Source organism: Streptopelia decaocto (assembly GCF_964273445.1).
Source record: "Streptopelia decaocto genome assembly, chromosome: 4".
NCBI lineage: Eukaryota > Metazoa > Chordata > Aves > Columbiformes > Columbidae > Streptopelia > Streptopelia decaocto.
In genome coordinates this window covers 46575626-46603367 of record NC_138658.1, presented here as the reverse complement: position 1 = coordinate 46603367, position 27742 = coordinate 46575626, and the positions used below count along the sequence as shown (strand labels likewise).

Here is a 27742-nt window from a genome sequence, read left to right as displayed (position 1 = left end):
CCTCTTAGAGTAGCAAAATAATTTGAAAATCATGATGAGAAATACTGTACTTCCATCTTTTTTAACTGCTCTAAAACTTCCATCATATTATTAATGACCTATACCTACCAACCTGCTCATGGAGTAACACAGGAACCCATTTTAATTTCTGTAATAAAATTGGATAAAAATACATATCAGATGTTATGTTTTAATGTTGAATGCTGAATATATATGTATATAAGTCTATGCATATATACATACACACACATATATATGATGGTATGCCTCCCTGTCAGATACAGAATTTAATTTGGTTTCACTGATTAAACAAGGTACCAAATAAGCAGTTGTAGGGCTACCCACTGGTCCTCTGATGCAGGGACATGGGGATGTGCTACAGGCCAGAAATCTCTAGCACAGCATCTACTGATACATCTAGAAAAAGACTGCATTATCTAGAATACCTGCTATTACCACAAAAAGCACAGACCTCAAAACCTCTATACTGCAGAGATTTATCAGCACTGTTTTACATGATAACATTCTTTTTAGCTGCCAGAACCTCATTTTTTCTATGCTTAATTATCTTTTTTTTTTTTTTTTGGTCACAATCTGCTTTATCTTATTGACTGAGATTGTTTCATATGAACCTCTCTTCCCCCCGCCCCGCCCCAATTGTTCTTCACATACTCCCTCCCGTATTCCATGCAATTCTTTCAACGATTCTTGCCAACCTTTTTGTTTTAGATGGTGAAAATTGAAGGAAAAATGGCCACACAGGGATTTATCATTAAGCTGACCCGTATTCATATCAATTTAGTTATAAACTGGCTGACAGATTGCCAAAAATTAGTTTCAGTTATGTTAAGCTTGACTGAAACTGGCTGCCATGTTCAAAAACTGTATTTGGACACAGGCAGAAAGACTGGCAGTCCAACCAAAAAAGCAAAATTATTTTAGGAAAGCAGGGAAATACAAGTTCCCAAGTTTGGCTCAGATCTGTGTGTTTTTTAAAATCTTCATTTGCATCTGCTCAGCAGAAATGGGTTACATTTCGAGAGAAAGCTTTCTAGAGAGCATTCCTACCTTCTCCATGGCAGCAAGCACTAATCAGCAATTTTTGTTAATATTGGCTATTGGAGTCTATTGTAGAGCTAGACACAAAATCCAGGAGTGGGCAGAGTCTCTCTGACGATTTTTCTTGTACAAGAAAAACATGGATCTGCATCTTGTGAAGGGGGAAAGCCCAGGGAGCCAAGACAAGAACATCAGAAAAGGAGAAGATAATGGGCTTAGAGGCAGAACCACTTGGAAGGGACTGAACTGGACATTCAAATTTGGACAATTGTGGAGTCTAACAGATACATAAAGAAAGATTTATAGAGTCAACCACTAAGAACCTCTAAAATGCCAGATTTTAGTTGCACAAGAAATACTCTTCCCTCTACTCATGCATTATGTTCAAAGCATAGCTCACATGAGAATTAGTTGCAGCTTTTGTTATTTAGCCTTTTGGTAAACTCCAAATGTCAATAAATTAAAGTCCAGCTTTTGTTACCAAATGTTACCCCCCCCCAAAAAAAAAAAGAAAGAAAGGCATAATTACTGACCATCTAGAAACGTTAGGTTGAAATAATGTGACTAGCCCTAGAAATGCTTCAGCAACAAGAGACAACCCACTTCTTTATGCTGGATTCCATCAGTTCTAGCCTGGTAGCACCCCTTCTCTTCCTTCAGTTCCCTGCCTCATCCTCTCTACTTTTTTTGTATACTATGTACACAACACATGCAACAAATAAATCAGAGGAATTTAGAAGCAACTCACTTCTAAAGCCTTGAACCATTCCAAAGAATGTTCCATCCACAGAACAAACCAGCCTTACGCTTGTATTTAAATAGGTTTTTGGTTGTAATAAGTACAATTCATTTCCATTTTTGAGACAACATAATTACAATACTGGCTTTTTTTTAAAGGTGAAAGGATTTGTAGTTACTGCAGAAGCCAAAAATTCTCCATGTTGATGAAGATGTCCTTATTCCTAGATGAGTGCCTGCCTTTAAGAAAAATTCTGTACGTATATTAGCACTAGAATTTGTATCTACAGATACATAGGCCAGATTGTCTTCTCATTTGCATCTCATAAAACTACTGGTTGCAGAGGAATTATTCCAAATTTATATATGCACAGATGAGAAGCAATAAACCTGCCCATCTGTTTTAATCTGGATTGATTTGCTGAAAGATTAACTAGATAAAACGTCTTAATAAAATACTTAAACAATATTAGGTTCAAAGTCTGCTGGTCTGACCTTCATGACAACGGATTTCAGAGAATACCACCACCCATGCCAAGTGTACCACACAATGCCGTTGTCTGTCTTTGCAGTGTAGGGGCCTTTGTAGTACAAGCCGTTCAAGTTGGCAGAGTGACACCTGGTGGGAAAGTAAAGGAAAACAGAAATGAGGCCGCCTGCCGAAAAGCTGTGAGCATTTGTGTAATAGTTGCTGTGCGAGTCAAAAATTTCGCCATGTTGGTAACAGCCCAATTTGACAGCTGCAAAAATTCACATTTGTGGACTTCAGTGTGTCCAAACAATCACAGTTTAACTAGGGCACAACTGCAAGTGCTCTTAGCTTCTTTGAAACAAAAGTTCTTTTTGTTCTTTCCACCCCATTTTTGACAGGACCAGCTCTCTGAGTTTCGCCTGCTAATCTGTTCCAGTTGAGAATTACTCCGGAGTTGCTCAGGTCATGGCTGGCAGCAGGGCACACACCAAGCAAAACTCTGCGCAAGAAATACTGTTCTGCTTTTTGTTCCGCCAGAGCAGCCCCTCTTAAGATCTGCACTTACCTGACATGGTGTTTCATATGACGGAACCTGAACGCCACCATCAGTTTCCCTGTTCAGCTGGGAACTTATATTTACAAATAGATGAAATATGACAGCTAATTAAACATATATATACCAATTCACTGGTTCACCAGAGCTGGCATTATATTTGATTATATGAAGTACATATTTTTTTTTTCTTTAACATGCTGAAGCAGAAATGCTCTTACAGTTTATTAAATACAGTGGTTAAAACAAATAAACAAAAAAACCCAACCAAACAAAAACCCCTAGCAAAACCCAGAAGGCTTGAATAGGTGCCAGTACAACCTTGATGCTCATTTGGTTTCTACAAGAAAGAAGTTTAGATCATTATGTGACTATATGGAGAGCAGAAGATTTGTTTCTTCTGCAGCACATCATAATGAATCGGCTTGGTTTATCTGCCAATTCAGTATTTTGTTGTAAGTGCTGTTAATATCTAGCTGTCAAACACCATGATGGATCTCAAAAGCAGTCTTCAGGAAAATATGCAAAGAGAACACAGTCCAAATGAACCTTATGGATATCATTACTGGCAAACCTTAGTCTCTTTGGCTTTGCTTACACTTCATTAACAACAGTTTTTGAGAACTGAACTAAAAACTGTGATAAAAACCTCATAGGAAAATTCTCACATATATATGCTTACTCATTTGCTATATATTTTTTAAGCTCAATTTTGGTAATATGCTGGTTGAAAGCTTATAAACTGTAGGTATTAAAAGTCACTTCATTTCTGAGAATGACAAACTTGTATCAGAGCCGACATAATCCTTCTAGCCATACAAATTCTGCACTGAGCAGGCATTCTCTATTTTGAATTAAAACACAGATTTCACTAGAAGAATCGTAATTGCTAAGAGGTATCTAGATCACCTGAACTCCTTTCATTCCTTTGATGGAAGCAGGCAAATCATTATTTTGTCAACAGGAACATGAGCCAGTAACAACTCTAATTAGTGCTGGGAGGCACCTATAGCAAAAATGTACCAACTGCATGCTGTCTGAAGTAACTGAACATATTAAAGAAACAACTGGCATGTGACTATAGATATGATATTCTGAAGCAACATTCATTATTTACAACTCAATAAACACCTTAAAGTTAGCCTGTATTCTTCCTTTCTTTCTGACAGGCTAATTTCTAAAGTAAAAAAATGCACGACAGTAGTTTCAAGAGTACAGACAACTCACAATTATCTGTGGATACTTCACCTGAATGATATATTAACTGTAGGACAGATGTGAAGAGTCGGTTCCCAGAAGAACTGTTTGAATTCTGCCTGGACCAACTGACTCCAGTACGGCCTCACATGATTATATATATGTTGTCCCCAGGAAGCCTGAGGCAGTGAGACCTGTGGCCGCAGCCTGATGCCTGGCAGATCCACTGTGATCAACCATGCACAGTGTAACTAAAACTGGGAGTGCTGGGGAGAGAATAAGCTCATGTCCAACTAGACACGTTAGCTCTTCTTTCACCAGTTGTGAACCTACTGACCTTTGCAATGCCCTGGATGCAGGAAAACTTATGACCTGGCTACAGTACCAGAGTGAACCCAGCTCTGTGGATTTACATCCAAGCTGAAAATCTGTTATAGAGCTTTGTTCACAAAAGAATGCAGAGAGGCCGTTTTTTTGAACTCCAGGACAACAAGTGCTGAGCTGGAGCAGGACCGGTGGCTTTAAACTAGATCTGAGCTACTTCCATGTCACCTCACTTGTGTCACATCCCTTGGTATTCACATTATCATGGCATTTCTGTACTTCATTAGTCCAGATAGCATAGAGCTGCCTATAAAAAATGCCTTCATAGCTGGGAGCTCCTATACAAACCAGCCAAGTGCAGTAATTCCTTCTATGTTTGCCAATCCGTGCATGACAAATACGTGTTCTGAGTGCTTTCCTTTCTCTGCCAGGACTGTTCTTTTTGGGGAGGATATAAGGATATTGAAAATTTCTAATATTCTGCAGTATTCGGTTTTATGTTAGGCTTAGCATAAAAAAGTTGGTAGCTAGGCAGTGGAATAACATTATTAGTTACTCATTTTTGTTATCCAGATAGACTGTCACTTCAAGACCATGAGCTACACAGCCATAATAGGAACTAGCCTGGTAGGAGTCAGCTATCTTTAGTAGTTATGTGGCACCAGCTACAAGGTATTAATAACTGTCAAGTTCTGCTGTACAGCTACTTTTGCAAAGGGGTCATTATTTCATCCAGACCAATCCAATATTTAAAAAAAAAAAAAAGTTTTTAAAAGACAAAAAATGTAGTCAGTTGACTAAAAGTGATTGGTGATCCATTCCTAATGAACTCCGCAGCATGATATCAGAGATTTACATTACTTGAGGCCTAGATATTCCTCTAAATCCACTAAAGTTCTGATTTCATGGGAAAAGATCAACACAGTTGCCTTTCCCTTTTATATCTTAGCGTTTGTAAGAACTACAAAAATCATGAGACTTTTTCCATATGTCTCAAACATTCTGCTGACACACTATCCACGTGAAAATGTATTAAAATAAATATTTAATTGAGTTAACAGTTACATCATATCAGTTCAGATGGTAACAGAATACTTATGGAAACAGAATTTGGAAAATAAGGGGTTAAAAAATAGAAACAAAGGATGACACAACAGAGAGAAACAATGGAGTTGATCCAGCCTGGCAGCTCTTGCCAAGTGAACTGAGATCACAGTAAGAGTAATATGCTTTTCCTGGGTTGTATTTTAAACCTCTCTATCACACAGCTAGGTCACATAGTTTCTCTTCATGGCTACATATATCTAATTAAACATGGGAAAGAACATAGCTACTGATACAGACCAGGCTACCAGTTTTATCCTTTCATTTTTAATTGGTATTTTGTATGAAAGTAGGATTTTAAAATCATTTTACTGAACCCTAATTAAAAAAAATCTTCCTCTCAGTCCAGCCATGCTCACTGACAGAAACTGAATGGATGCATTCCCATTTTGATATAGAAGGAATAATAAGAGTGAGATGCTGTGAACTGAAGTGAAAAAAATGAAGCTTAATAACCTGTCGCTAGCTTAACTTGTCAGATATTCTGCAGTACTGCCACATCTGGTCTAGTGCAACACAGGAGAAATGCAAGAATGAAGTACAACAGGGATACATATGCAAACTCTACATGACCTACTTGTGTAAACACTGGTTACCTTAAAGGGGCAGAATTATCTTCTTACTGTCTGATAACAAAGACAACCAAAGCCTTCTGAGGTGGGTCTCAGTCTTACCAGCACCGAGATCTCTGGAAGGAGTCAAGGGCAGACTGCAAATGTAACAAAAAATGCCAATCCTCTCTTCTATTAGGTGTTATTATTGTATGAATACACATGAAGCAGAATTGTTGACAGTATTGATATAAAATCAAAATACCTGTTAAACCACCAGCCAGCCTTTTCCTCTTCAGCACAGTTCCCTTCATAGTTGTCATTATCCCTGTCTCTAGTACTGAATTTCATTCCTCGATGATCAGCCCACCATTTTACATCTGGATGAAATCCACCAGTAAGGGAATCACCAGCTGTACCAGAGTATTCACCACAGCTCATCTCGTAAGAATGCTAATGAAAAATGTGAAGAAAGGGAAAAAAAAAGGAATTCCAGTATGTCTTTAACCTTTAGCATGTCAGAGAGTGAAATCACAAAGAGGAAACTCCTCTGTTCTGTTTGTTCCTATTTTTATGCTCAGAAATGTCATGCTTACCAAGGGTAAAATTTGTCAATAACCTTATGTATAAAGGACATAATAAAAACCATACTGGAGTTAGTCTGCAGTACATAATAACAAATGAGAATACCATGTACCATTATTGTTGGTAATATCAACAAAAATATAAAACCTGCTTTTATCTATGGCTGCTAAACCAAATTATTCATAAGTCTTACAGAAAGTGTGAGATTGATGTATCAATGTAGACCACTATTATTACATATTTGAAAATTCCAAGCATTTGTAAGAAAGAAAATATGATAATAAGGTTCTACACAAATCTTTATGAAAATTAATACATTTGTTGTCTTCTACATTTGTTGTCTGTCTACAGAATCACAGAATGTTAGGGATAGGAAGGGACCTCAAAAGATCATCTAGTCTAATCCCCCTGCCGGAGCAGGAACACCCAGACGAGGTTACACGGGAATGTGTCCAGACGGGTTTTGAATGTCTCCAGAGAAGGAGACTCCACAACTTCCATGGGCAGCCTGTGATTGTCATTAAAATCTCTAGTCATCGTTTAACATTTCATTACCTCTTCACCTGCAACTCCAAATCTTGCATATTGTGCAAAACGCCGTTCTCCTTCAAAATCAGTTAGATCAATTCTTAAAGTATAGTTCCCTTAAGAAATAACAACATAAAGTATTTTGGTTAAACTAGCCTATCTTACTACTTTTCAGAACAGAGTATTATAGTAGAAGATTAAAATACTATGTTTTTATCATGCATCTTATCTCTATCATCACAGAATATTTTATAGGGTTTTATCTTCTTTATGTGTATTAAACCATATCTTGCTATTCTTTCTGTTTATTCACCTGATTCACCTTAGAAAATTTTAGAAATATTCCAGTATAAATTTTCAAGTGTAGACAAAAAATATCTAAAAAAATTTGCCTTATGGTCTTTATATTTTAGTAAGGTATTTGAGGTAGTAATGAAAAGATAATGAGAATCAATCAATAAGCATACACTCTGAAAATAAACGTCAAACTAAGACCACATCCAGGTGGCAGTGACTTCCAGATGAATTAGCTGGCTAAGTCAACCGGGTTAGTTTCGTACATGCAGCATTCTACAGCAAAACAGAAGTTATCTTGAACTGAGCGACTATTAGAGAGATGGAAATAGCTTTCTAAGACTAGCCTAATCAACAGGACAGGCCTAGATTTACCTTCATGTAATGGCCTATGCAGCCATGTAAAGCCCTATAATAAATGAATTGGTGCAGCATCTGCCTGACTCTGGACTGTTAATACTGCTGACTGTGAAATGGGTAGAGACAATGATTTTAATGTATACTCCTCTATCTACTGTTCCCTGTTTGGCAGGGCCCCCCCGCATGCCATTGGCCCCACAGCAGTTTTGAACCCTTTGTTAGAAAACATATATTCAGATGTGTTTTGTTCTGAAACTTGGTGAAGTTCATGCAGACTAACAACAGAAGTCAAAATTTATGCTAACAAAAAGGGTAAGAAAAATTGGCCCAGAAAGAGCAAAGAAACAGAAACAATAGCAGACTATTGTTACAATACAAATCTTACCTTGACTAGTCAAATAATGAAGATTTTTATTTCCAAGCCAATATTCACCATTTGGCAAAACAAAATTTCCAAAGCCTTCTTCATAGTCAGTCCAGACTCTGAAAAGAGTATAAATTACTAATTTATCAAAAAAGCAAGTTTGTTTGGATGGTTATTTTATCATATAGTCATAGATCACACAATAATTCCAACTGGAAGGAACTTCAGCAGTTAATCTAGTCCAACATCCCACACAAGGCAGAGTCAGCCATGAGATCAGACCAGTTTGCTTAGTGTTTGTCCAGTCAGGTCTGGGAAACCTCCAAGGGATGGAGACTGCACACCCTCTTTGGGAAACCTGCTGATGTTCTCACAGGGAAAAAGTTTTTCCTTATATCCAGTCTGAACCTCTCTTGTTTCAACTTCTGTACTTTGTCTCTCATCCTCCCACCAGACACCACTGTGAAGAGCCTGTTTACTCAACGAGCTCTCAAACTGCTCTGTTTCCTCAGTGACCTCCTTGTAGGTGCAGGCAGGCTACTGTCAGGTTCTTCTGAGGGCACCTCTCCTCCAAGCTGAACAAGCCTCAGCCTGCCCTCACAGGGCAAGGGCTCCAGCCCTTGATCATCTTGCTAGTCCACTGCTGAACTCTTTGTGGGTGCATTATACCTTGGAACATTAATAAACAAATATTTTAGCCTTTATTATCTTATGATCTTTCATAGAATTATTTCTATTTCTCACATGTGAAAGGCTGAATCCCACACTGCACTGCTCACTGAACGCCAGTCCAAAAAGAAGAGCTAAAAAGTATGTTCAAAGTTGTTTAAGATTAACAGATTTTATGACCAGAAGAAAACACATTAGCTCAGTCCAATCTGTGGTATAGCACAATTTACCTGAAGTGAAAACATTTTTCCTGGTTAAATCCAGATGATTGTGTACCTGTATCATAAGCATTGTTTCTTTATTTTCAGTGATTTGATTAAGCTGTGAAACTCCCGCAGCTGGATATACAATTTTGCAAATTGAGGTACTTGCTGGCTGTTTCTAGCTTTGATTTGACTAACAATTTTTGAACTCACACTTGTGCGTAGTTTCAAGAATTAATGTGTATACTGAAAACATTGAATCTTTTCCCTGTCCACAGTGGCTTTGAAACATTTTCTCAAGGGTTCTGGTTTCATGCCATGTTCTAATTGGGACAAAAATATAACCTATTTCCTTGATAAGAAGCAACCATACTTCATCAAATAGGTGAAAGTATTTGGCTGTGGACAGGCAGTCATGAGAGAAAGCAGCCTCTGAGACTCAAGTAGCTGCTAGTGTCTGGCAAGGATGAAGAATGGGTTGTGTGTGCTGGTAACAATTGTAAACTGCTGCAGATTGCTTTTGTAGCTTCTCGGACCGTATTTTATAAAATAACAAAGTTTTGTTGGCTGGATTGCAGTTTTTCATCCTCTCTGGAGATTCCTTCTGTTTCATAAGGGTATTGTAAAGCTAGTTACAGTAATTATAAACACAGGTAATATACAAATCCACAGAAGGATGCAAATGTGAAAAGCAAATTAGGCAAGGTGGAGGCTCTAAAAACCTCTTGTTGCTTCTAATATCTGTAAATATCTGTGGGTTTTTTTATATTCGAGTCTCACAAGACCAAAAATATCACTTCTGGACATTTCTCCAAAATGCTTGAGTCTTGGCAAAGGCAAGGAGGTTAGGTGTACACAAATCAAGTTGTCACCCATCTTATCTTTCCTAGAGGAATTTTACCATAAGTTACAAATTACTGTGTGTGGGGTTTCTCTCATGCTTGTTTGCACATGGTATTTTGGTTCAAGCAGATTGCTTTCATTTTTACTTTTCCAGGTTTTTACTATTTGCAAAAGACAAGGTAGTCCTTTACTTGTCACTAAGAGTTCTTGCTCTGGCCATTGTTAATGCATTTGACACTGAAGTGTTCTCACATAAGATGCACAAGCTGTCAGAAAAAGACCAGAAGATATATCTCCCAGAAGGGAGAGCCAACAGTAGTCTCTCATCTGGAGTTTGTCCCAAACAACAACCATTCCTCCCTTTTATCTGAGGTAACAACTTACTCATATGATTCTCAAGTTAGGATTTAACTTAGCTCCATCTGGTTTATTGTTTCTCCACTTTGTTTCCAGTTTTAATGACTAATTCTACTACTTACCTATCAAAATTCTGGCTGCCATCAGAACGTCTCTGAAAAACAGTCCAACCACCCCCTTCGGACATGTCACAGAAGGCAAGGAATTCAGTAGGACTCTGGATGGGTTTCAGCTTATAAAATCCACTTTGCTTATGGCCATCATTGTAGATTTCTGCACAATCTGCTCACAAAACATTCATTGGACAGTATTTTTAGTCCTATACTTACTGGCAAAATCAGAAATCAAGTCAATAACGGAAATCAAGTCACATCATACGAGTCACATATGAATCAGGCTAATACAAAAGCAATGCCTCTGCAAATACTTTTTGTGACTTTTGCACACATACTTGTATTTGTGTTGTTTTAAACTTTATTGAGCTGTAATTATGCTGTCATTTCTTTAAAATAATATTTTTCCATCATAAAATACTATCATTTTTGTTTTAATTTGACTAGTAAAATAATTCCTCTGGTGTTGTCACTTTTCATTTACAATGGTATAAACCACATTAGAATCCTGTTACAACCATGTAACTTCTCTATGTATAAACTACACAGTAACCTTTAAAAACAAATATGTACTTTTATGTCCAGAAAGTCTGCAAGAGAACTGCCAAACACAAGAGCATGGAACCACCAGTGTTAGAAAAGGGAAACAATTTCTGGACCTGATACTGTTGTCCCTTGTACCAAACAGGTGCAAAAATATATAGGACTGCCCCCCCAAAAGTGTGTTGTATGTGTAAAGTGATTCCACTTCAGCTTGGTACTATTTACAGTCTGGTCTCCATTGGTTTTTATGACTAATCGGCATTTACAGCAATGACAAAATTCAGAGCTCACGAAAATACAACAGCAATGTAATTGTATAATCTTATCTTTTTCCTCTAGGAGTTAAGAAATGAAAGGAGTTCTTTGTTTATATGTAATCTACCATCAAGCAGTCATACAGGAAAGACGTATAATTTTCAACATTTCTGTTTTTCCTGGCAAAGGTAGGGCTGATTAACTGTAAGATTTTCCCTGAAACTTTTATGAACATGTTGGCTGAACTTCCAGGACAGTTTGGAACTTTCTGAACTATTATATTTCTTTTCAGTGAAAGTGTCAGTGAAGATTAGACACAGAAAATAAACACTTCATACTGAAAACAAATAGCTATGCCAGGATTTGAATAAACCCTAATAGAAAATGTGATCTATAACAGCTAAGTTGTCCTTCTAGAGAATGTTTGAATGGCTTATAGAAAATAGCTTTTCTTGTCCATTATTTTCTTAGTAGGTTAGCAAAACACTTAAGCATATTTTAGTTTTTAGCAGGTGTATATAGTGTGGAATGTCTCCCTCACTATCTAACCCCAAACTATATAGCTCTGTTGCAATTAAACTGCTGCAGTAGTTAGAATGAAATAATGCAGTATCAAGAGGGAAAAGTATTTTCCAAGATACAAGGAAAGTGGGAAAAAAAAAAGGGAAAAAATAATCAAAAACCAGAACAACTTAGATTTGTTATTTAAATATTTTTATTTGTTATTTAGAATCATTTTATAAGAAAATAAACCCAGGCTTATGCTAAGAAAGGACAAATATGTTTCAGTTAAATGTGGTTTTAGTAATCTTTTCCTGTAACAAATGAGTCAGCCATAATAATAAAAAGAGAGTATTCCAGGATGCTGAACATATAAATAATATAAATTAAATAAATTTAAAATCAGACTTACAACTGCTTTTAATTTCATTTTAATGGTGCTTTATAACATTAATGCCTTGTTATATGTTGTGATTTCTTTGAGTAGCATAATCACTACAAGTATATCCAAACAAAGCTATTAAAAATGACGGAAAAATGACTCTCCAGCACTGGACAACTAGAAATGAAGACCATCCAGGAATCAGACCCCCAAATTGTATTTTGAATTCAACAATTGGTTTGGATGATGTTTTATTACTTCAGAAGTTTGGGCCTCACTCCATCTACTACAGGCTAACACCCTTAGTCTTCTTCCACTGCAGAGGGACCAGATTACCACCAGGGTGCTGGTGAGGTTACAAAAACAATTTAAAACCAGTATTTTAGAAGCTGTAATGTTCTGAACTACATTATTACTGAGATGCAGATGTCATTCTGGCAGGCTTATGTGTGTAAATATGGACGTCTCGGGGACTTCACAGATTGGAACAGAGTTGGTGTTTGCTTGTAACCCACACAACCCAGTGAATGGGTGAATGTGAACTGACCCTATGGGTTAAAATTTTTGAGATTGGTCAAAGAAGGGTGTTTAGAAATCTGTAATTGTTTATTAACCATTATAAAATGTCTATTATTGGCTTTTATCTGTTTTATTGCTGATATTTATTCTGAATTTATTGTCCACTGATTGTTTTTAAATTTATAAATTTATATTTATATATTTATAAACTTATTTATAAATCAATAAATGACTTAAATCCTGATTTGGTTTATGCCATGTGACATTAACAATTTTTCTCAGTGGCTTTACTGTCTTGTAAACAAACAATTTTCTATGAGCTTTAAAAACAATAAGTCAATGGGCCCAATTGTGCTAAAGCTTCTGGGTATCATTACAACGAATAGAAATGAAAAGAACAGCTTCATTTCTAACCTGAATACTGTCTTTTTCCTCCCAAGTCAATGACGCTGTTTTCATCTCCTCTGTCACTGTACTGAACCTCTTTCTTCTCTAAAAGCTGTATAATTTTTAACTGCTGCTGTTGCACACGATGTTCTAGAAGCCTCACCTGGCCCTGAAGTCGTATCTGCTCTTGAAAACAGTTCTGTAGATCCTAGAGAGCAAAACATATTGTAAAATTGACAATTTTTTGTCATGTTTAACATGTGACACAAAAAAAACCCCAACCAACCAAACCATAAATAAATTTTATCTTGAATTTTGGTCACAATTTGCTACAGTGTGCTGCCTTCCACCTCAGTTGCTACCTCTATTTAGAATTATTTTGTATATTACAGAGTGTCCAAATATATACTTGCTTTGCAAACAGACTTTCTCTTTAGTGTCTTCATAAAAGGCTATGAGGTTGGTCAAGCACGACTTCCCCTTGGTGAAGCCATGTTGACTGCCCCTAATGACCCTCTTATCCTTGATATGCCTTGAGATGGCACCAAGGATAAGTTGTTCCATCACTTTCCCAGGGATGGAGGTGAGGCTGACTGATCTATAGTTACCCGGGTCCTCCTTCTTGCCCTTTTTGAAGATTGGAGTGACATTTGCTTTCCTCCAGTCCTCAGGCACCTCTCCCATTTCCCAAGACTTGGCAAAGATGATGGAGAGTGGTCCAGCAATGACCTCAGCCAGCTCCCTCAGCACCCGTGGATGCATCCCATCTGGACCCATGGATTTATGGATGTCCAGATTGCCTAATTGCTCCGTAACCCAGTCCTCATCAACCTAGGCAAACTCCTCCATTGTCCTGACTTCCTCTGGGGCCTCAGGGGTACGGGGCTCCCCAGGACAGCCTCCGGCAGAGTAGACAGAAACAAAGAAGGCATTCAGTAACTCTGCCTTCTCTGTATCTTCTGTCACCAGGGCACCCACCTCATTCATCAGTGGGCCTATATTGCCTCTGGTGTTAGGTTTATCTGCCATGTATTTGAAAAAGGTCTTTCTGTTGTCCTTGATCCCCCTCGCCAGGTTTAATTCTAAGGAGGCCTTAGCTTTCCTAGTTGCCTCCCTACATCCTCTGACAACAGCCTTATATTCTTCCCAAGTGGCCAGCCCCTCCTTCCATGATCTATAAACTCTCCTAGTGTCACAAGAATGGAGCCAGGCTCTTCTCAGTGATAACCAGTGGTAGGACAGGGGGTAATAGGTTCAAACTGGAACACCAGAGGTTCCACTTAAATTTGAGAAGAAACTTCTTCACAGTGAGGGTGACAGAACACTGGAACAGGCTGCCCAGGGGGGTTGTGGAGTCTCCTACTCTGGAGACATTCAAAACCCGCCTGGACACATTCCTGTGTAGCCTCATCTAGGTGTTCCTGCTCTGGCAGGGGTCTTGGACTAGATGATCTTTTGAGGTCCCTTCCAATCCCTAACATTCTGTGATTCTGTGATTAGTGGCTCTAACTACCAGCTCTCACTGCAAACATGCAGAGGGAACTTAAGGGAAAAACACTATAGCACAGCCCCTGTCATAAAGATTACTTATTATCTACCACCTGTCCTGTACAGAGATTTACTACCCAGTGAGGGCTGCTACTAACATTGTGAAGGTTCTAAAATTCCAGAGTTTTAAGGAAATACAGTCCACATTGATACGTTCTCAACTTAATTGTGCATTTTTCAAATGCTTTTAGATTATGCACTTCTTATGATAAGAATCTTAACGATGCCAACATAAATATTGTAAAGTTTCAAGCTCATTTTTGGCATGCTAAAATAAACAGTCCCTAAGAAGCTGCAAATATGCATGAAAAATAGAAGTTAAAAACTTGAAATCAATATTATGCTGTGATTTGTACACTTAACTTTGCCCTGCAGAGTGGGTCGGTGAGAAAAGCAGTGATTCTGATATGGTGATACCTAGCACTCATTTCACCCTGGTGCAAATATGGATACATGACAAGAGAGCTGGAATAACTTCAAAATTCTGACATGCTCAGTGTATGCAAAGCAAGAAATAAAATGGTTTTAGATTAATGGCTACAGTAAAATAGCCAAAGTGAACAGAACCTAATTTAGGGTACTTAATTTAAAACAGCCTGTAGAGTTTCAAATAGATATTAAACAAATTTGATTTCAATATGGGGAAAAAGCCTTTGGATTTTCATGACACAGTTTACAAATGTGACATGAGGTTTTGCATCAGTAACATTGTATCTGCAATTTTATATGAGCAAACAGAGTTTAGTAGCTATGGTGCTTGTACAAGAGCACAACTAGCACTGTAAAAGCAAAATCAGAGGGCAACCTTTTGGAAATCTGATATGCAAGCTCAAATAAGCAGTAGTTCTAAATTGGTGCAACCTTATTGATAGAGCAGCATTATTTACATGAGCTAAGGATGTAGACGTGTAACACTCGCCATCCATATGGAAGGGCTGATATCACATTGAACTACAGAGAGATCTGAAGTAGCATACTGATGTGCGCCTCCAGTAGCATCCACATACTTTCATTTGTATCAGGTTCAGGCTCCACCTATTTTCCATGAACACTCTCACCAAAATGCTTCCTGTCACTTTCTTGCTGCACGGTTTTGTTTTTGTTTTTTTTTTCCTTCTATCTGAGAAGCTGATTCCATTCTGTAGCTTTCCATACAGCACAAACATGGTTCTGGTTAGACTGACTTCCTTGCAGTAACATTCATCAAAACACCAAGAATAAACTTTGTGAATTAAACTAACAGAATATGCATTTTGAGACTCTGCTACCTGCACATTTTTTCACAATTAAAAAAGCAGAGAAACTTCTACTACTGTCAAGGAACATCCATATAGACTGTGTAATGACTACGACTTTTTATTTCTGATAGAAATAAGTGTTGCAGGCCCCTTTGTTTTTTTTCACTAGGGAGGATGCAATGCACTTTAAAGAAATAGACAAATGAACTAGAGACATTTCAAGAGAGTATTTGAAGATAAAAGAATATATGTCCATGAGTTCAGTAAAATGGTTCCTAGCCACCATGTTCCATTTGCCTGCAATCTTCAGTCACAATGAAAAGTTTAATGATCAGACTTTGCAGAACAACCCTGCAGTGCATCAGATGCTTGCTTTAATTAATACTTAACTTCAATCTAATATACATGGTGGAATAAAAGAATGGGCAAAACACATGTGGCAGGAGTAGTCAGTTTGTCAGCGACCTGTCTGAGAGGAAAAGCTTCAGCTGCCTCTCTAGGTTTGGGCTGCTCATGCCAGGCTGCTTTGACAGCAGGTGGGTCTGCAAACTCACACCCTCTGCTTGCTGCTGGGTTCTGAGAAGCCATTGAGGTGCTTGACCACAAGGAGGAGCTGTAAAGTACGAGCCATGTTTACCAAACACTAATATTTTTAGAAGAATAAACAAAGTAGCCAATGACCTAATATCTCTAGAGTCCTATCTTAAGAATACTCCCTTGAAAATCTTTTTTAGTTGTTCGTAGTTATACAAGAACCCTAGCATACACTCTTTTTCTTCTAGCAGGAAATGAGAAGAAAATACATAAAATTTATCAACATATAGAGACAAACTTGCTACAGTGTCTTAGAGGGATGCTATTTGATCATAAGCACTGGTTAATGTGTGACATGCTGCATATTACAAAGAAAGGATGCACTCTTATGCAGTCTGTCCAGGGTGGATGTCTCAACTTGTATCTGCAGCTTTATATAAACCCTTCAGGAAAGATCAGTTGAACTGGGAAATTCAGAAGAGGCTTCCTTGACAGGTCTCTGCAAATTCTCAGACTAGTCCTGAGCGCATTCAGAAAATTATGGAGAAACCAAGAGCTGCACAGGTGGGTCGAGAGAGAGTGACTAAATAATTAAAAGAAAAATAAAAAATTCCAAGCTCACCCTCATGAGCAAATGCAAACTATAGAATAAAGCTGTCAAAGAAACCCCCAGATTAATAGTCAGACCAAATATTAATCCTAATCATACTAAGAGTGGCAAATGCCACACTTGCCAGTTTTACTGCAGCATTTGCTTATTGAGAAGGTTAGCCTGTATCAGCCCTAAGTCAGTACTCACTCATGGTAAAATACAACAGGAAAAATCTGGGTGATCCTAGAAATGGTGGCCCCTGCCGCCAGGCCTTTGTGATTTCATAGGCCAGACTTCAGGTGAGTTGTTGGTCTCTTTAACATGTGGCAAGCTCTGCACCACAAAGAGCTACCTTCAGTTCTGAGCCGATTTTCACCTGCTTTACAGACAACACACTCATTATGGGGTGAACAGTAATATATCCACATTACACATAGCAGTTCCCTGACAAAAAGGATTTAAGCTCACATTTCTGGTAAACAGTAAGCGACAATCAAGAGATCACCAGCCATACTGAATAACTACACCATGAGAAATAAATGACTGAGCAGAAGAAGAGTTTTGAAAATAGCCTACATATGAAAAGTACTGGTATCTGGCGCTTTGCTTTCTCTTCCTAACTCCAGCCTCCTCACTGATGTCTCATTGTGTCAACTCCAGACAAATCCCATTACACTTTACTGCTGGGCAGCAAAATCACAACTCTTATATTTGGAATTTCACACTTATTTTTCCCATGGGACAATCACAAGTTTGCTGTGTAACTTTTGAGTGGATCAATGCGGCTTTTAGATCTGCAGGTTACCAGACTCTTCTTTTAACATACTACTACATTTTTCAGAGGATAACTCTTTTAAAATCATTGGAGTTAAACTAGTTCACAGCTAGAGTAATATAGAAGCAAAATGTAACTTAGGAGTACATCTCAGAAGCTATAACATCTTGCTATTCGTTTTGTTAGATATGGAACTATTAAGCTATTACTATGTTGAAATACTCAAAAAAAGTGAATTTGATTGTTACTGTCTCCAGTGGACAGTAGTGCCCAGTGACTGAAACCAGACTGAACATAACCTGTTCCGTCTGTTTCAGTGAAGCAACTGTTTGTACTACACATTGAGAAGCAATTATCTAACAACTGCTGACAGCTCCTCTCTTGGACATGTGGTCCCACATTTAACGAGCTGCTGCAATTAACGTGCATTCGCAATCTTTATTTCATTATTGTGTGAATCATTTAGCAGCTACTGACCTTCCATTAAAATTGATGACTCAGAATACTTTATGAAAACTATAAAAATACATTTTTTTTTACTTGAGGTGTTAGTTCCTGTAGTTTTAGAATCTGAATGCACTCCAAAAAATCTCTATTGCAGTTAGTGTTTTAATGAGATTTAAATGTGAAAACTTAGAGAGAAAATTCAGAATGCCCCCAGTTTTTAGTCACAGTGTCAGCTAAAGCCCGTAACATTCCAAATGAAAAAAAAATCAAAAGAAAGAAAATGCATTCCATGGTAATGTCTTTTTTTTTTTCAGTAGGCTTCTATAAAAATTAGTAATATTTTTCTCCACTGAGCAGAAGTAATTACAGAAGCAGGTGCTTCCTATTCTGTCCCTATAGAGCTACTTATCTGAACAAAAGGCTTCTATAAGATAATGTAAGCCACAAACAATGATGCTCACCTAGTTGTAAATTCAGCAACCACTTCCACCTAGGCAATTATGAATCAACAATTCAATCTCCCGGGTCCCCGTGAGTTAGGAACTGAATATCAAACTAGGAAGGACAGTCAAGACAGGCACTGCAGGACTGGTGAGGTTATAGGTATTTTAAGCAGGGGAGTGTGATTATCTTTGGGGTTTTGTTGGAGAGGCAGAATACATAGCAGAAGGTTTGGGGAGCAAGAAGTGAAGGAGCTTTGATCATTGTTTTTTAGTGTGAATTATAATATAGTAAAATAACATGAGAAAAGTAAGAATATGAAGCTGTGGATATTATTTGGAAAAAAACTGTATGGCAAGCAGATAAGGTAGAAAAGGACAGAAACATTCTTCATCCTGCATGTCAATGACCAGAAATACTACTGCTGCTGGGACTGCTTCAGAAGTTCCTGGGTTTTGCCTTTCTGTAAGTATGCTGCTCAAAACCAAAAGTGTTATTCGGAGTTAGCATTAACCCTGAATGACAGTATAGCTGACTTACGTGCCTTCTGTACAATGTGTCTGTTAATGCATCATATGATACCTTTTTTAGGAAAGATATTCTATTGACTCCTATTAATACTTCATGTCAGATCCAGTAACAAGCTGACTAGATTACTTTCTTCAGTGCTATTGCCCAGTCATTTATTTTCCATTGTGTATTTATGCATTTTTCCTCCTTCCTTATTGGAAACTTGTCCCCGCTCATGTGAGGTTATTTCCCCAGTCTTTCAGTTTAGTTCTGAATTCTAATCTTTTCCATCAAAGGTTCTGCCATTCCATGTAGCTGAGATACATTGTAAGCACAATGGAGGACAAGGTATGAAATATTTAGAAGAAACTCTATAGGCAAATTTAATTGCTAGAACTTACAGAGCTGCCAGTGGCATCCATCAAGCTCGCTGCAAGGACAAAATCAACCATTATCAAAATTTTCATTCTTTGGAAGCTGTGAAGTAAAGAAACAAATGAAAAACTAGTTAACTCAAACATTAACTATTTTGATCTGATATCTTAAATAACTCATTTAACCTATAATTATTTTCTTACATATTGTAAATATAATCTATATTTAGGCTTCATTACAAATGTCTAAAAGAGTCTGATCAAGTACAACTCCAAAACCCAGTGAAAACGTGATTTATCCACTTTGTGTCAGAGCTCTCCATTTATTTCTGGAAAGCTATTCAAGATTTAAACCCATGCATTTTATTGTGAAACAAGACGAGAGCAAAATAACATTTAAATACTCTGAAAAGCAGGGCGATATTCTTTGTTGGTCCTTTAAAGTTGTGAGAAAGCTCTCTGTTATATTCCAGTAATTAAAATCTGAATTGGGCTAGTTGTCCTTGAAATAAAGAAGAGTTGTGGAACTTTTGTGTGCCAAGAGAAGATGGAGGTAATTCTACTGTTATAACTTTGGGGAAAAATGCATAATAGTTAACAACTCTTATGCTAACAGTGACAAGGATGACATCTTTCAACCAACAGCTATGCATGTTTTGTACTGTATGATGCACAGCATTTTAAATCCTCTTATTTCATATGAAAATTATTTTATACGCCAAAACAGTCACCATTGTATCTCAGTACCTTGGAAACATTAACTGATAAAACTTCACAGTTTTGTGTAAGGTAGATAGGTGCTAATCAGCTCACAGATGAGAAACCAAGGCCTCTGATTACTAAAATTACTAGGTTATATATGAACCAATTCTATATCAATGAGTTAAACTGCTCCAAGCTATCAACTGAGGAATGTTGTTGGTTTTTTTTTAACGTAAAATATTTTCATTTAGCATATGCTAATGCCTCTTTAAACCAAAATATGTGTCCACTCTGCTTTTTCTACTTACTAAACAAAATCAGCCAACTACATGTTAAAATATTGGCGGTTAGACAAAGCATAAGACCTGTAATAGAGATTAATGATTCAATGTCAGCATGTGCCTATCAAAACACCAACTTTATGGAACTCAGGTTTCTACAGGAATTAATAGAAAACACCAGTAGAACTTTGACAGACTGTGCTTTTTCCTGTACAAACTTAAGCAAGGTCTTGTGTGAGGTGTGCTTTTAAGTTGCTGTAAAATTGGACAAGTCTAACTTTATGTTCACCAACCTCTGAAAACCTCATGCAAGACTACAAATTACAGCCCAGCCAAATTTCAGGTTTTCAACACCTACCTATAAAATACTTAGGATGCTTTTTGAAATAACAGTTGTCTTATTTAAGTAAGCAGCATTTTTTTTATTTTTAGAAAGCATAGAGTTGTGAGGCCCAAGTATATCTGTATAAAGGTTGTTCTACCACTTTTGCACTGGACTGATGCAGACAGAAGGTGTTGAGGTACTCTGCACCCATTGACTCATGTTACAGAAAGCTCAGAGGATTTTTTTTAAACATTTTGAACATATGTAACACCTATCACTAAGCCGCAAAGCACTATACTAAGCTGATGTCCAAGGATTCCAAAGGAATCCATTAAAAATTACCTATAAAATGTTTCTTGAGCAAAAAGTATGAACTGAAAATCTTAGGCTAAATTATTTCTGTGCCACAAAATTTCAAGCTGTAAGTTGTTCTTCGTGCTAACCAAAGAAATGTTACATCATTTGAATTAAAAACTTTACCATAATTAAATGCAACAAGTTCTCTTACTATTTGAAGGGGTAAATCCTATGAATTTCAGGCTTAAAAACAGAGGGGGATGTGAGAATCTGCAAGACTTCCCTGGCATTGAATTCTATTATTAATTCAGATTTCAGAAGTTTCTGCCATGATAAAACATGCACTTTCACTTTATGACAGTGGTAAATATGGCTATTGCAGCCACCACTGTTTTGAAAGCAGCTGTTACCATCCGTTGCAATGACACTGTCTGTGAAAGGAGTGACCAAAGAACACATCAGCTATCTGGACAACCTGCAAATGATCTATCGCTGATAACTGCTCTCTTGCCTCCACGCAAATCGTAAATATGTTTTCTAGGAGAGAAGCGACTATATTTTTTTCACTGGAAGATTCATACTTAACTGTTCTGCTTCATTCTTTGTTGCTGTCATTATAAAAGCACACTGTTCTCCCTCACATCAGTCTGAATATTCAAACTGTTCTATTATGATTCCACTGACTGTGGGTGCCTGAGTACCACAATCAATCTTAAGAGAGTTTCACAGCTTTACAACTACGCTATTCTTATTTTTCTAAAAAAGACTATCAAGTAAATCTTGCTTACTGTTCAGAGAAATTTATGTTAGAAATAAACTAAACTAAACTAAACTAAAATAAAATAAAATAATAAGACTATCAGGCAAAATCAAAGCAGATCACATCCCTTATAGCATGTGCAAGCTACTACGAGCAAGCTGCACAAAAAGAACAAGGAATTGAGAAGTGCAGAGTGTGTGCAGTTGGTTTGGTTTGTCACCTTCAGATGAAGTAACTTTTCTATTTAAAGGGTCCCTCTTTCTAAAGCATGTTCCTGTTGTGGGGAACTTCATAAGGGCTGCACTTGGAATACAACTTCCCATGTATCAGCTTTAGCACTGAACTAAGATATGCTCAAAAGACATACTGAAATAGAGGAATATTCTAATAAATAAAATTCTTAATGTGATTATTTAAACACATTGCTGAAGATACTTTAATCCTGGAATTTAATTTCTAAGAAAGGAAGCTGGACTGTAAACCCAAGATGGATTATCGATCCTGTAGTGTATCCGATCCCACAGCTGCAATCACAGGGGATTCACTACAATGTCAGCCCTACAATGGTAAGAAAAGTGGTAAATAGGGTCAAGCCCCATATATGTTCAAAGAGCTTCGCACACACTAACTGAACCAACAGGTTGAATCTTGGAATTAATGTGGGTAACTGTTTACTTAGTTTTCCACATTTCTACAAAAATTTTCACAAAAGGTTGTATTAGTAACAGTTCTCTGAAAGTGTACATCCATGCTCTTTGGTAATATGGAAAGCTAAAATTCCATTCCAGCGAAACACAGAATCTTGCTAGAGGAAGACTGCTTTGAAAGTCAGTTTCTTAAACTGATTTCTCCACTCACTTAAATATTTGCCCTGGTTGTTATAAGCTATTTAAAATGCCTTATCCAGAAATGCATATGCAGGGTAAAATAATTAAGAATACAGGAAGAATTCAACCGCTGATAAAAATTTTCCCACAAGGCAACAAAAACACTCACTCAAAAAAACTGCAAAACAAATACGAATCTTAATCCATGTCACAGACTAAAACAATTGCATAATTTAGCAAATATTTTTGTGTTGTTGATGCTAGTCAATCCAAAGAATTAGTAAGTGCTGAGATACTTCCAAGACTTTTATTATAACACCTGTGTTGGTTTTACAAAACAAAACAAAAAATCAAAAAACAAATTTGTGCAGGGGAGATCCCCTTTCCAGGAAAATCTTAATCTCAGACAACAGACACGTGGATTAATTATCACACATCATGACAGAGTGAGAAAAACTAAGTGTCATATTTTCAAGTTGAAAGCACAAGCCCTTAACAGCTAGCTGAAAAAAGAATAACTTTCTGATTAAAAAAAATGAAGTTTAAGGACAACTCTGTTGAAACCTTGAAATTTTATCCATATGATTACTCATTTACTGTTCAAAGATTACAGCTGGAATGTGTACGTGTATGGCTGTGCAGAAAGATTTCTCCAAAGCTAGGGAACAAAAATTCTACCTTTTTCTTTCTCTGTGCCTGGGCTTTCTTTAAAAACTACTTGGACAATCAGTACTACGTTCAAATTTCCCATAAATGTGATATTTTTCCAAATCTTTCAATAACAAGTTACTAAATAGATTTGATGACACTAAAGAAACTCCGTGCTATGAAAATTTTGAACTGTCAGCTTGTCTTCTTGTTCTTGAATTCTGGAGACAGCAAAGTAGATAGAATTCAGGTGCCTATTTCTATTTGTATAGAGTTAATAAGAATGGCATTGCTAATAAATACAATAATAAAAGAGAAGCTGCCAAAAGGACAGGTAATGACTTGAAAGATTTTTGCTTGCTTTCTTTCATCTACAAACAAACATTATTATAAATTTAGAAATGACAGATTTAAATAGGAGGTTTATTAATATGAGGTATTCTATCAAACTAGCTAGATCCTGCTAAAGCATTCATACATCATTAGCAACATTGCACCAGTTATTTGGCCTTCAAAACATGTTACTTTTAAACTGTAACTAGAGCAATTACCCCAAATTCTTCCTTCTTCCCTCACACGTACCTAAAATGTTTACCTTTACCTCTGGACAGAACTCTAAGTTGTTAAATCTTCTTAAGCTGATGCAAAGAATTCCAGAGCCCTTCCCAGGCTGCGATTGTTTTTGCTATTAAATTCTGTAGAGTTGAGGCTTACAGCTGCTATGAGTCACTGGGCAGGAATGTTACTGAGAAGTTGCAGTTATCAAGACTAAATTGCAACATAAGAAGACAGTAATCCTGTGCCTAACACAACACTTCTGAACTAAAAGCAGAGCAAAAATAACAAAGGATCATCCATTCCCTTTCACTGATCTGATGCAGGAAAGTGCTCTCAGCATCATATTCACCTATATAGTCCAGAGCTTTCCTGAATTGGAGCCTAAATCTCTTGGGCTTCATAGGTATAGAGTGAGCATAACTGACTCAGCTGATTTATAAATAAAACATAATCACTCAGACTAGAAGTTACATGTTAGAGGTGATAAAGTAAAAAGAAATCTGCTAAAAAGCCCCCAAAGTAACAAACATAATACAGACATGGCTAAAGGGAACAAGGAGAAAAAAGGACAAAGGATCTTGGCTGATATAAGTCAGTATTTTTAGCTAAATTGGAAGGCACTCAGAAGCACATGATCTCCGTGACTTGGTTAGCCAAAATCACTTTCTGTATAAGAGTTTTAGAGCCAAATACATGAAAGAATGTTTAAAATCACAACTTGTTTGCCCTCCTTCCATGTTGGCTCTTCCAAAAAAGTTCAATAATTGAATATGCTTAAAAGGAATGCTTCCGAAAGAAGCGATACAGGACAAAAGCTTTATATTCCACAATATAAATATTCACACAATCAACTTCCTTTTGAAGACTAATACTTGTAGCACAATTCCTCTGAATAATTTCTGGTATATTATTTGGAACCTGTTTAACTGGCAGTATTTCTTTCTACTAATTACATTATGAATTAACTTCATTTTTTGAATTTCAAATATTTAATAATTGCAATAAATTTCTCATGAGTAGCCTACGCTAAGAATCATTCAAAAATTCAAAATCATTCAGTAAATAATTTTTACTGGGTATCTTACTATGGCTAATGATTTTTGCAAGAAGGGAGATACCTGTTCATAGAGTGACTCTTGGCTCTTAAATTACCATTACTTAGTGGGCGGGCTCTGAATTTAGAAAGCGGAAAAAAGGTATGGTATTTTAAACACAGAGTTATAATGTAAACACTTCATTGAGGGTTACAAGTAGATTCTCCATCACTTGAAGTCTTTAAACAAAGACTAGATGGCTAAAATATATGGCTGTGGTTCAGTTAAACAATAATTATATACAGCACCAAGTAAGAGATTCGTGTTATTCAAGAAGTTTATAGGCTGCCCATCATCAGAACGATGTTGCAAGAACACACATAGTAAATACAAGGATCTCAAAGAGCATACAAACGGAAGTCATATAAGCACAAAAGGAAGAGATGTCTGTCTTGGACCTGTTGGATACATCCAATACTGAAAACTGACACCTATCATAGACCTTAATGTGGTCAGTAAATACCTGGCTGTTCACACAGATCTTATTCAAATTTGCTGTTCTTGAGAGAGTTCTCAAAGAGTGAAGCAAAATATGGCAAAGATCATTAATTACTCTTTGATCAGTTTTTTGACAAAAGTATATATAAGGATAAAATGCTGTTCCTCATTTCTATGCTAAATCATGTTTATTACTTCCTATAAGCAAGGCAAAACCAGTCAGTTCTATTAAATCCATGTTATATCTTTTGTGGATGTCTAAAAGAAAGAGATAGCACTCTCAGCTGCGTGCCTCCCCAGGTATTTTACCTGACAGAAGTTCAACAGCTTTGGGTAATACCAAACATGGGTAGGGGCTGCACAATGAGTCGATGGAGAGCAGCCCTGCAGAGGACTTGGTGGATGAAAAACTGAATATAAGACAGCAACGTGGTCTCAGAGCCAAGAAAACCAATTGTATCCTGGGCTGCATCAAAAGAAGTATGACCTGCAGGTTGAGGGAGATGATTCTCCCCCTCTGCTCCAGTCCTGTGAGACCTCACCTGTAGTCACTGTGTTCAGCTTTGGGGCTTAACAAAATGGGGTAACCGGGTTTTTGTCAGAATGTACTGTCATTCCCTTTATTACAAATTAATGTTTATGCTCTTCTCTGCATTGTTCTAGTTCATGTAATGCTAAGGATGAAACAGAAAACATGTAATAGACTCCATTCTAGGATTGGCTGAAATCACATATTTAAAAGTATGCATTCAGCATTGTATATCCAACAAGAGGATAATTAAATGGTCTCTCATATATGCTAAACAGTAACAATAATAAATTGAAAATAGTTGCAAGTGGAATATGCTGCTTGGTTTCACAACTTAGATACTAGGCTTTTTTTTCCTGAGGAGAAAAAAAAACAAAAACAAAAAACCCAAACACAACAACAAAAAAACAACCACCAGAAAACAACAACAACAACAAAAAAGCCTCAAAATCCCAACCTGACTAATTTTGAGGAAACTTAACTTTAGAGGTTTTTTTAATTTTTTAACATCTAAAGTAGTAGCAATGTGCTACTTCCATAATAATATTTTGTTACTGAAACAGACCAGAGATGGAATCAAAGATAAACCCAACTCAGCTTTATGACTAAAAATTTCTTTATGTCCATGTTTTCAAAGGAAGCCTCCTTCTCAAAAGTAAGTCTATACTTTTTATAGACTGACTAAAGAATTGCATGGTACGATTACAAGAAAATCTGCTTAAGTGGTTATTGTAACTGACAACGTGCCAGTTATGAGAATACTATTATATCTTCCCATTGTAAGCTTATTCCGCAAATAAAAGCATTGTGTAGGAGCTTCGCACACAAAATGCCATGGGTGCTTGCGTAGCTGACTGACACATTAAATGGCTTCCAACGTTCCAGGGCAGGCTGCCCATGAAAGCAAGTCCAGCTCTATCTGCTTGAGTGGAGTTACTTTAGATCATTCAAGAGTTCACTTTAACTACATTTTCATAAGAGGTGGCCCACATATTCAAGATAATAAAATGGTCAAAAAGCTTTACTGGCTTTAGTCAACAGTTTGGACTGCTGTAAAACATATCCACTAAGCTTTTGAAAGTTAAATATACTTATTAGCTGTTAATACTTTATGTTTCTTTGGAGAAACATATAAAAAAAAGGAGACTGTCTTACTTATTTCTGCATTAATAGATTCTCAATGTTCCTTCTTACTGAGGCAATTTGGCATTTCAGATTCCTTTGGAATAATCTATACCAGTTTAACATGAGCCCTACTTAGTTAAATGACAGCATTCTCTTTCATGGACTGCCTTATTTATATACAAGAAGCTTGCTCCAAAGTATTAAAATACAGTGTAGAGAAAGCACTTACATTATGAATATGCAGGAATGACTGGAAATAGAAAAAAAGTTAAATAGATGAGACTACCTAACTAAGAGTACATCAAATACAATGTTGAACTAAACAACAAACCAAGAGGGACATCCAGATTAAGTACCATATTTGTAGGTTGGTTGAGAAACTGGATCTTAATTTCTTAAGAGTGAGAGAGTACTTACGACTTTGCTAACTTCTGTGCTATAGAGACCTCTTTTAAAATGATTTTCAAAATTGGCTTTAACAGACCCTGACTTCAAAGGGGACAATGAGAAAAATGTGGTCCTGAGACTTCTAGGCAGGGCAGCAGTGCTGCTCCTGATGTGTTTTGGTTGTGTGAAATACGCATGCTTAATAAAACCAGGTTATCCCTCATGGCTCCATCCTGTCACTTCTTAGCTCTAAGTTTGATACCAGTCACTAATATTTTACTAGCATGTAATACCTTGAGTGTGTATAACAGCAAATACTACAGACTGATGAGATAACACCAGTTTTAACAATATTAGTTTTCCCGCCCCTACAGATGTGGGGAAGGTTTACAACAGGGATCCTGTCCATTC

At 37.0% G+C, this 27742-nt stretch overlaps 1 protein-coding gene across 5 annotated transcripts in view; it reads right to left on the bottom strand.

Annotated features, from left to right (window-relative positions):
• Positions 1–632: 632 nt before the first annotated feature.
• The window catches only part of FGL1 (fibrinogen like 1), a 29978-nt gene continuing 2868 nt past the window's right edge, over positions 633–27742 (bottom strand). For 2 of the 5 annotated variants that reach the window (XM_082050883.1, XM_082050882.1), the window contains exons 3-9: positions 19388–19463; positions 12929–13109; positions 10324–10483; positions 8151–8248; positions 7139–7227; positions 6264–6451; positions 633–2416 (exon numbers count right to left, since the gene is read on the bottom strand). In XM_082050883.1, coding sequence (XP_081907009.1) covers positions 2257–2416; positions 6264–6451; positions 7139–7227; positions 8151–8248; positions 10324–10483; positions 12929–13109; positions 19388–19453 — 942 coding nt within the window. In that variant the 5' untranslated portion in view covers positions 19454–19463 and the 3' untranslated portion in view covers positions 633–2256. Of the gene's footprint in view, positions 2417–6263; positions 6452–7138; positions 7228–8150; positions 8249–10323; positions 10484–12928; positions 13110–19387; positions 19464–23782; positions 23922–27742 lie in introns of those variants that run through there. The other 3 variants (XM_082050881.1, XM_082050885.1, XM_082050884.1) reach the window with 3 other exon arrangements.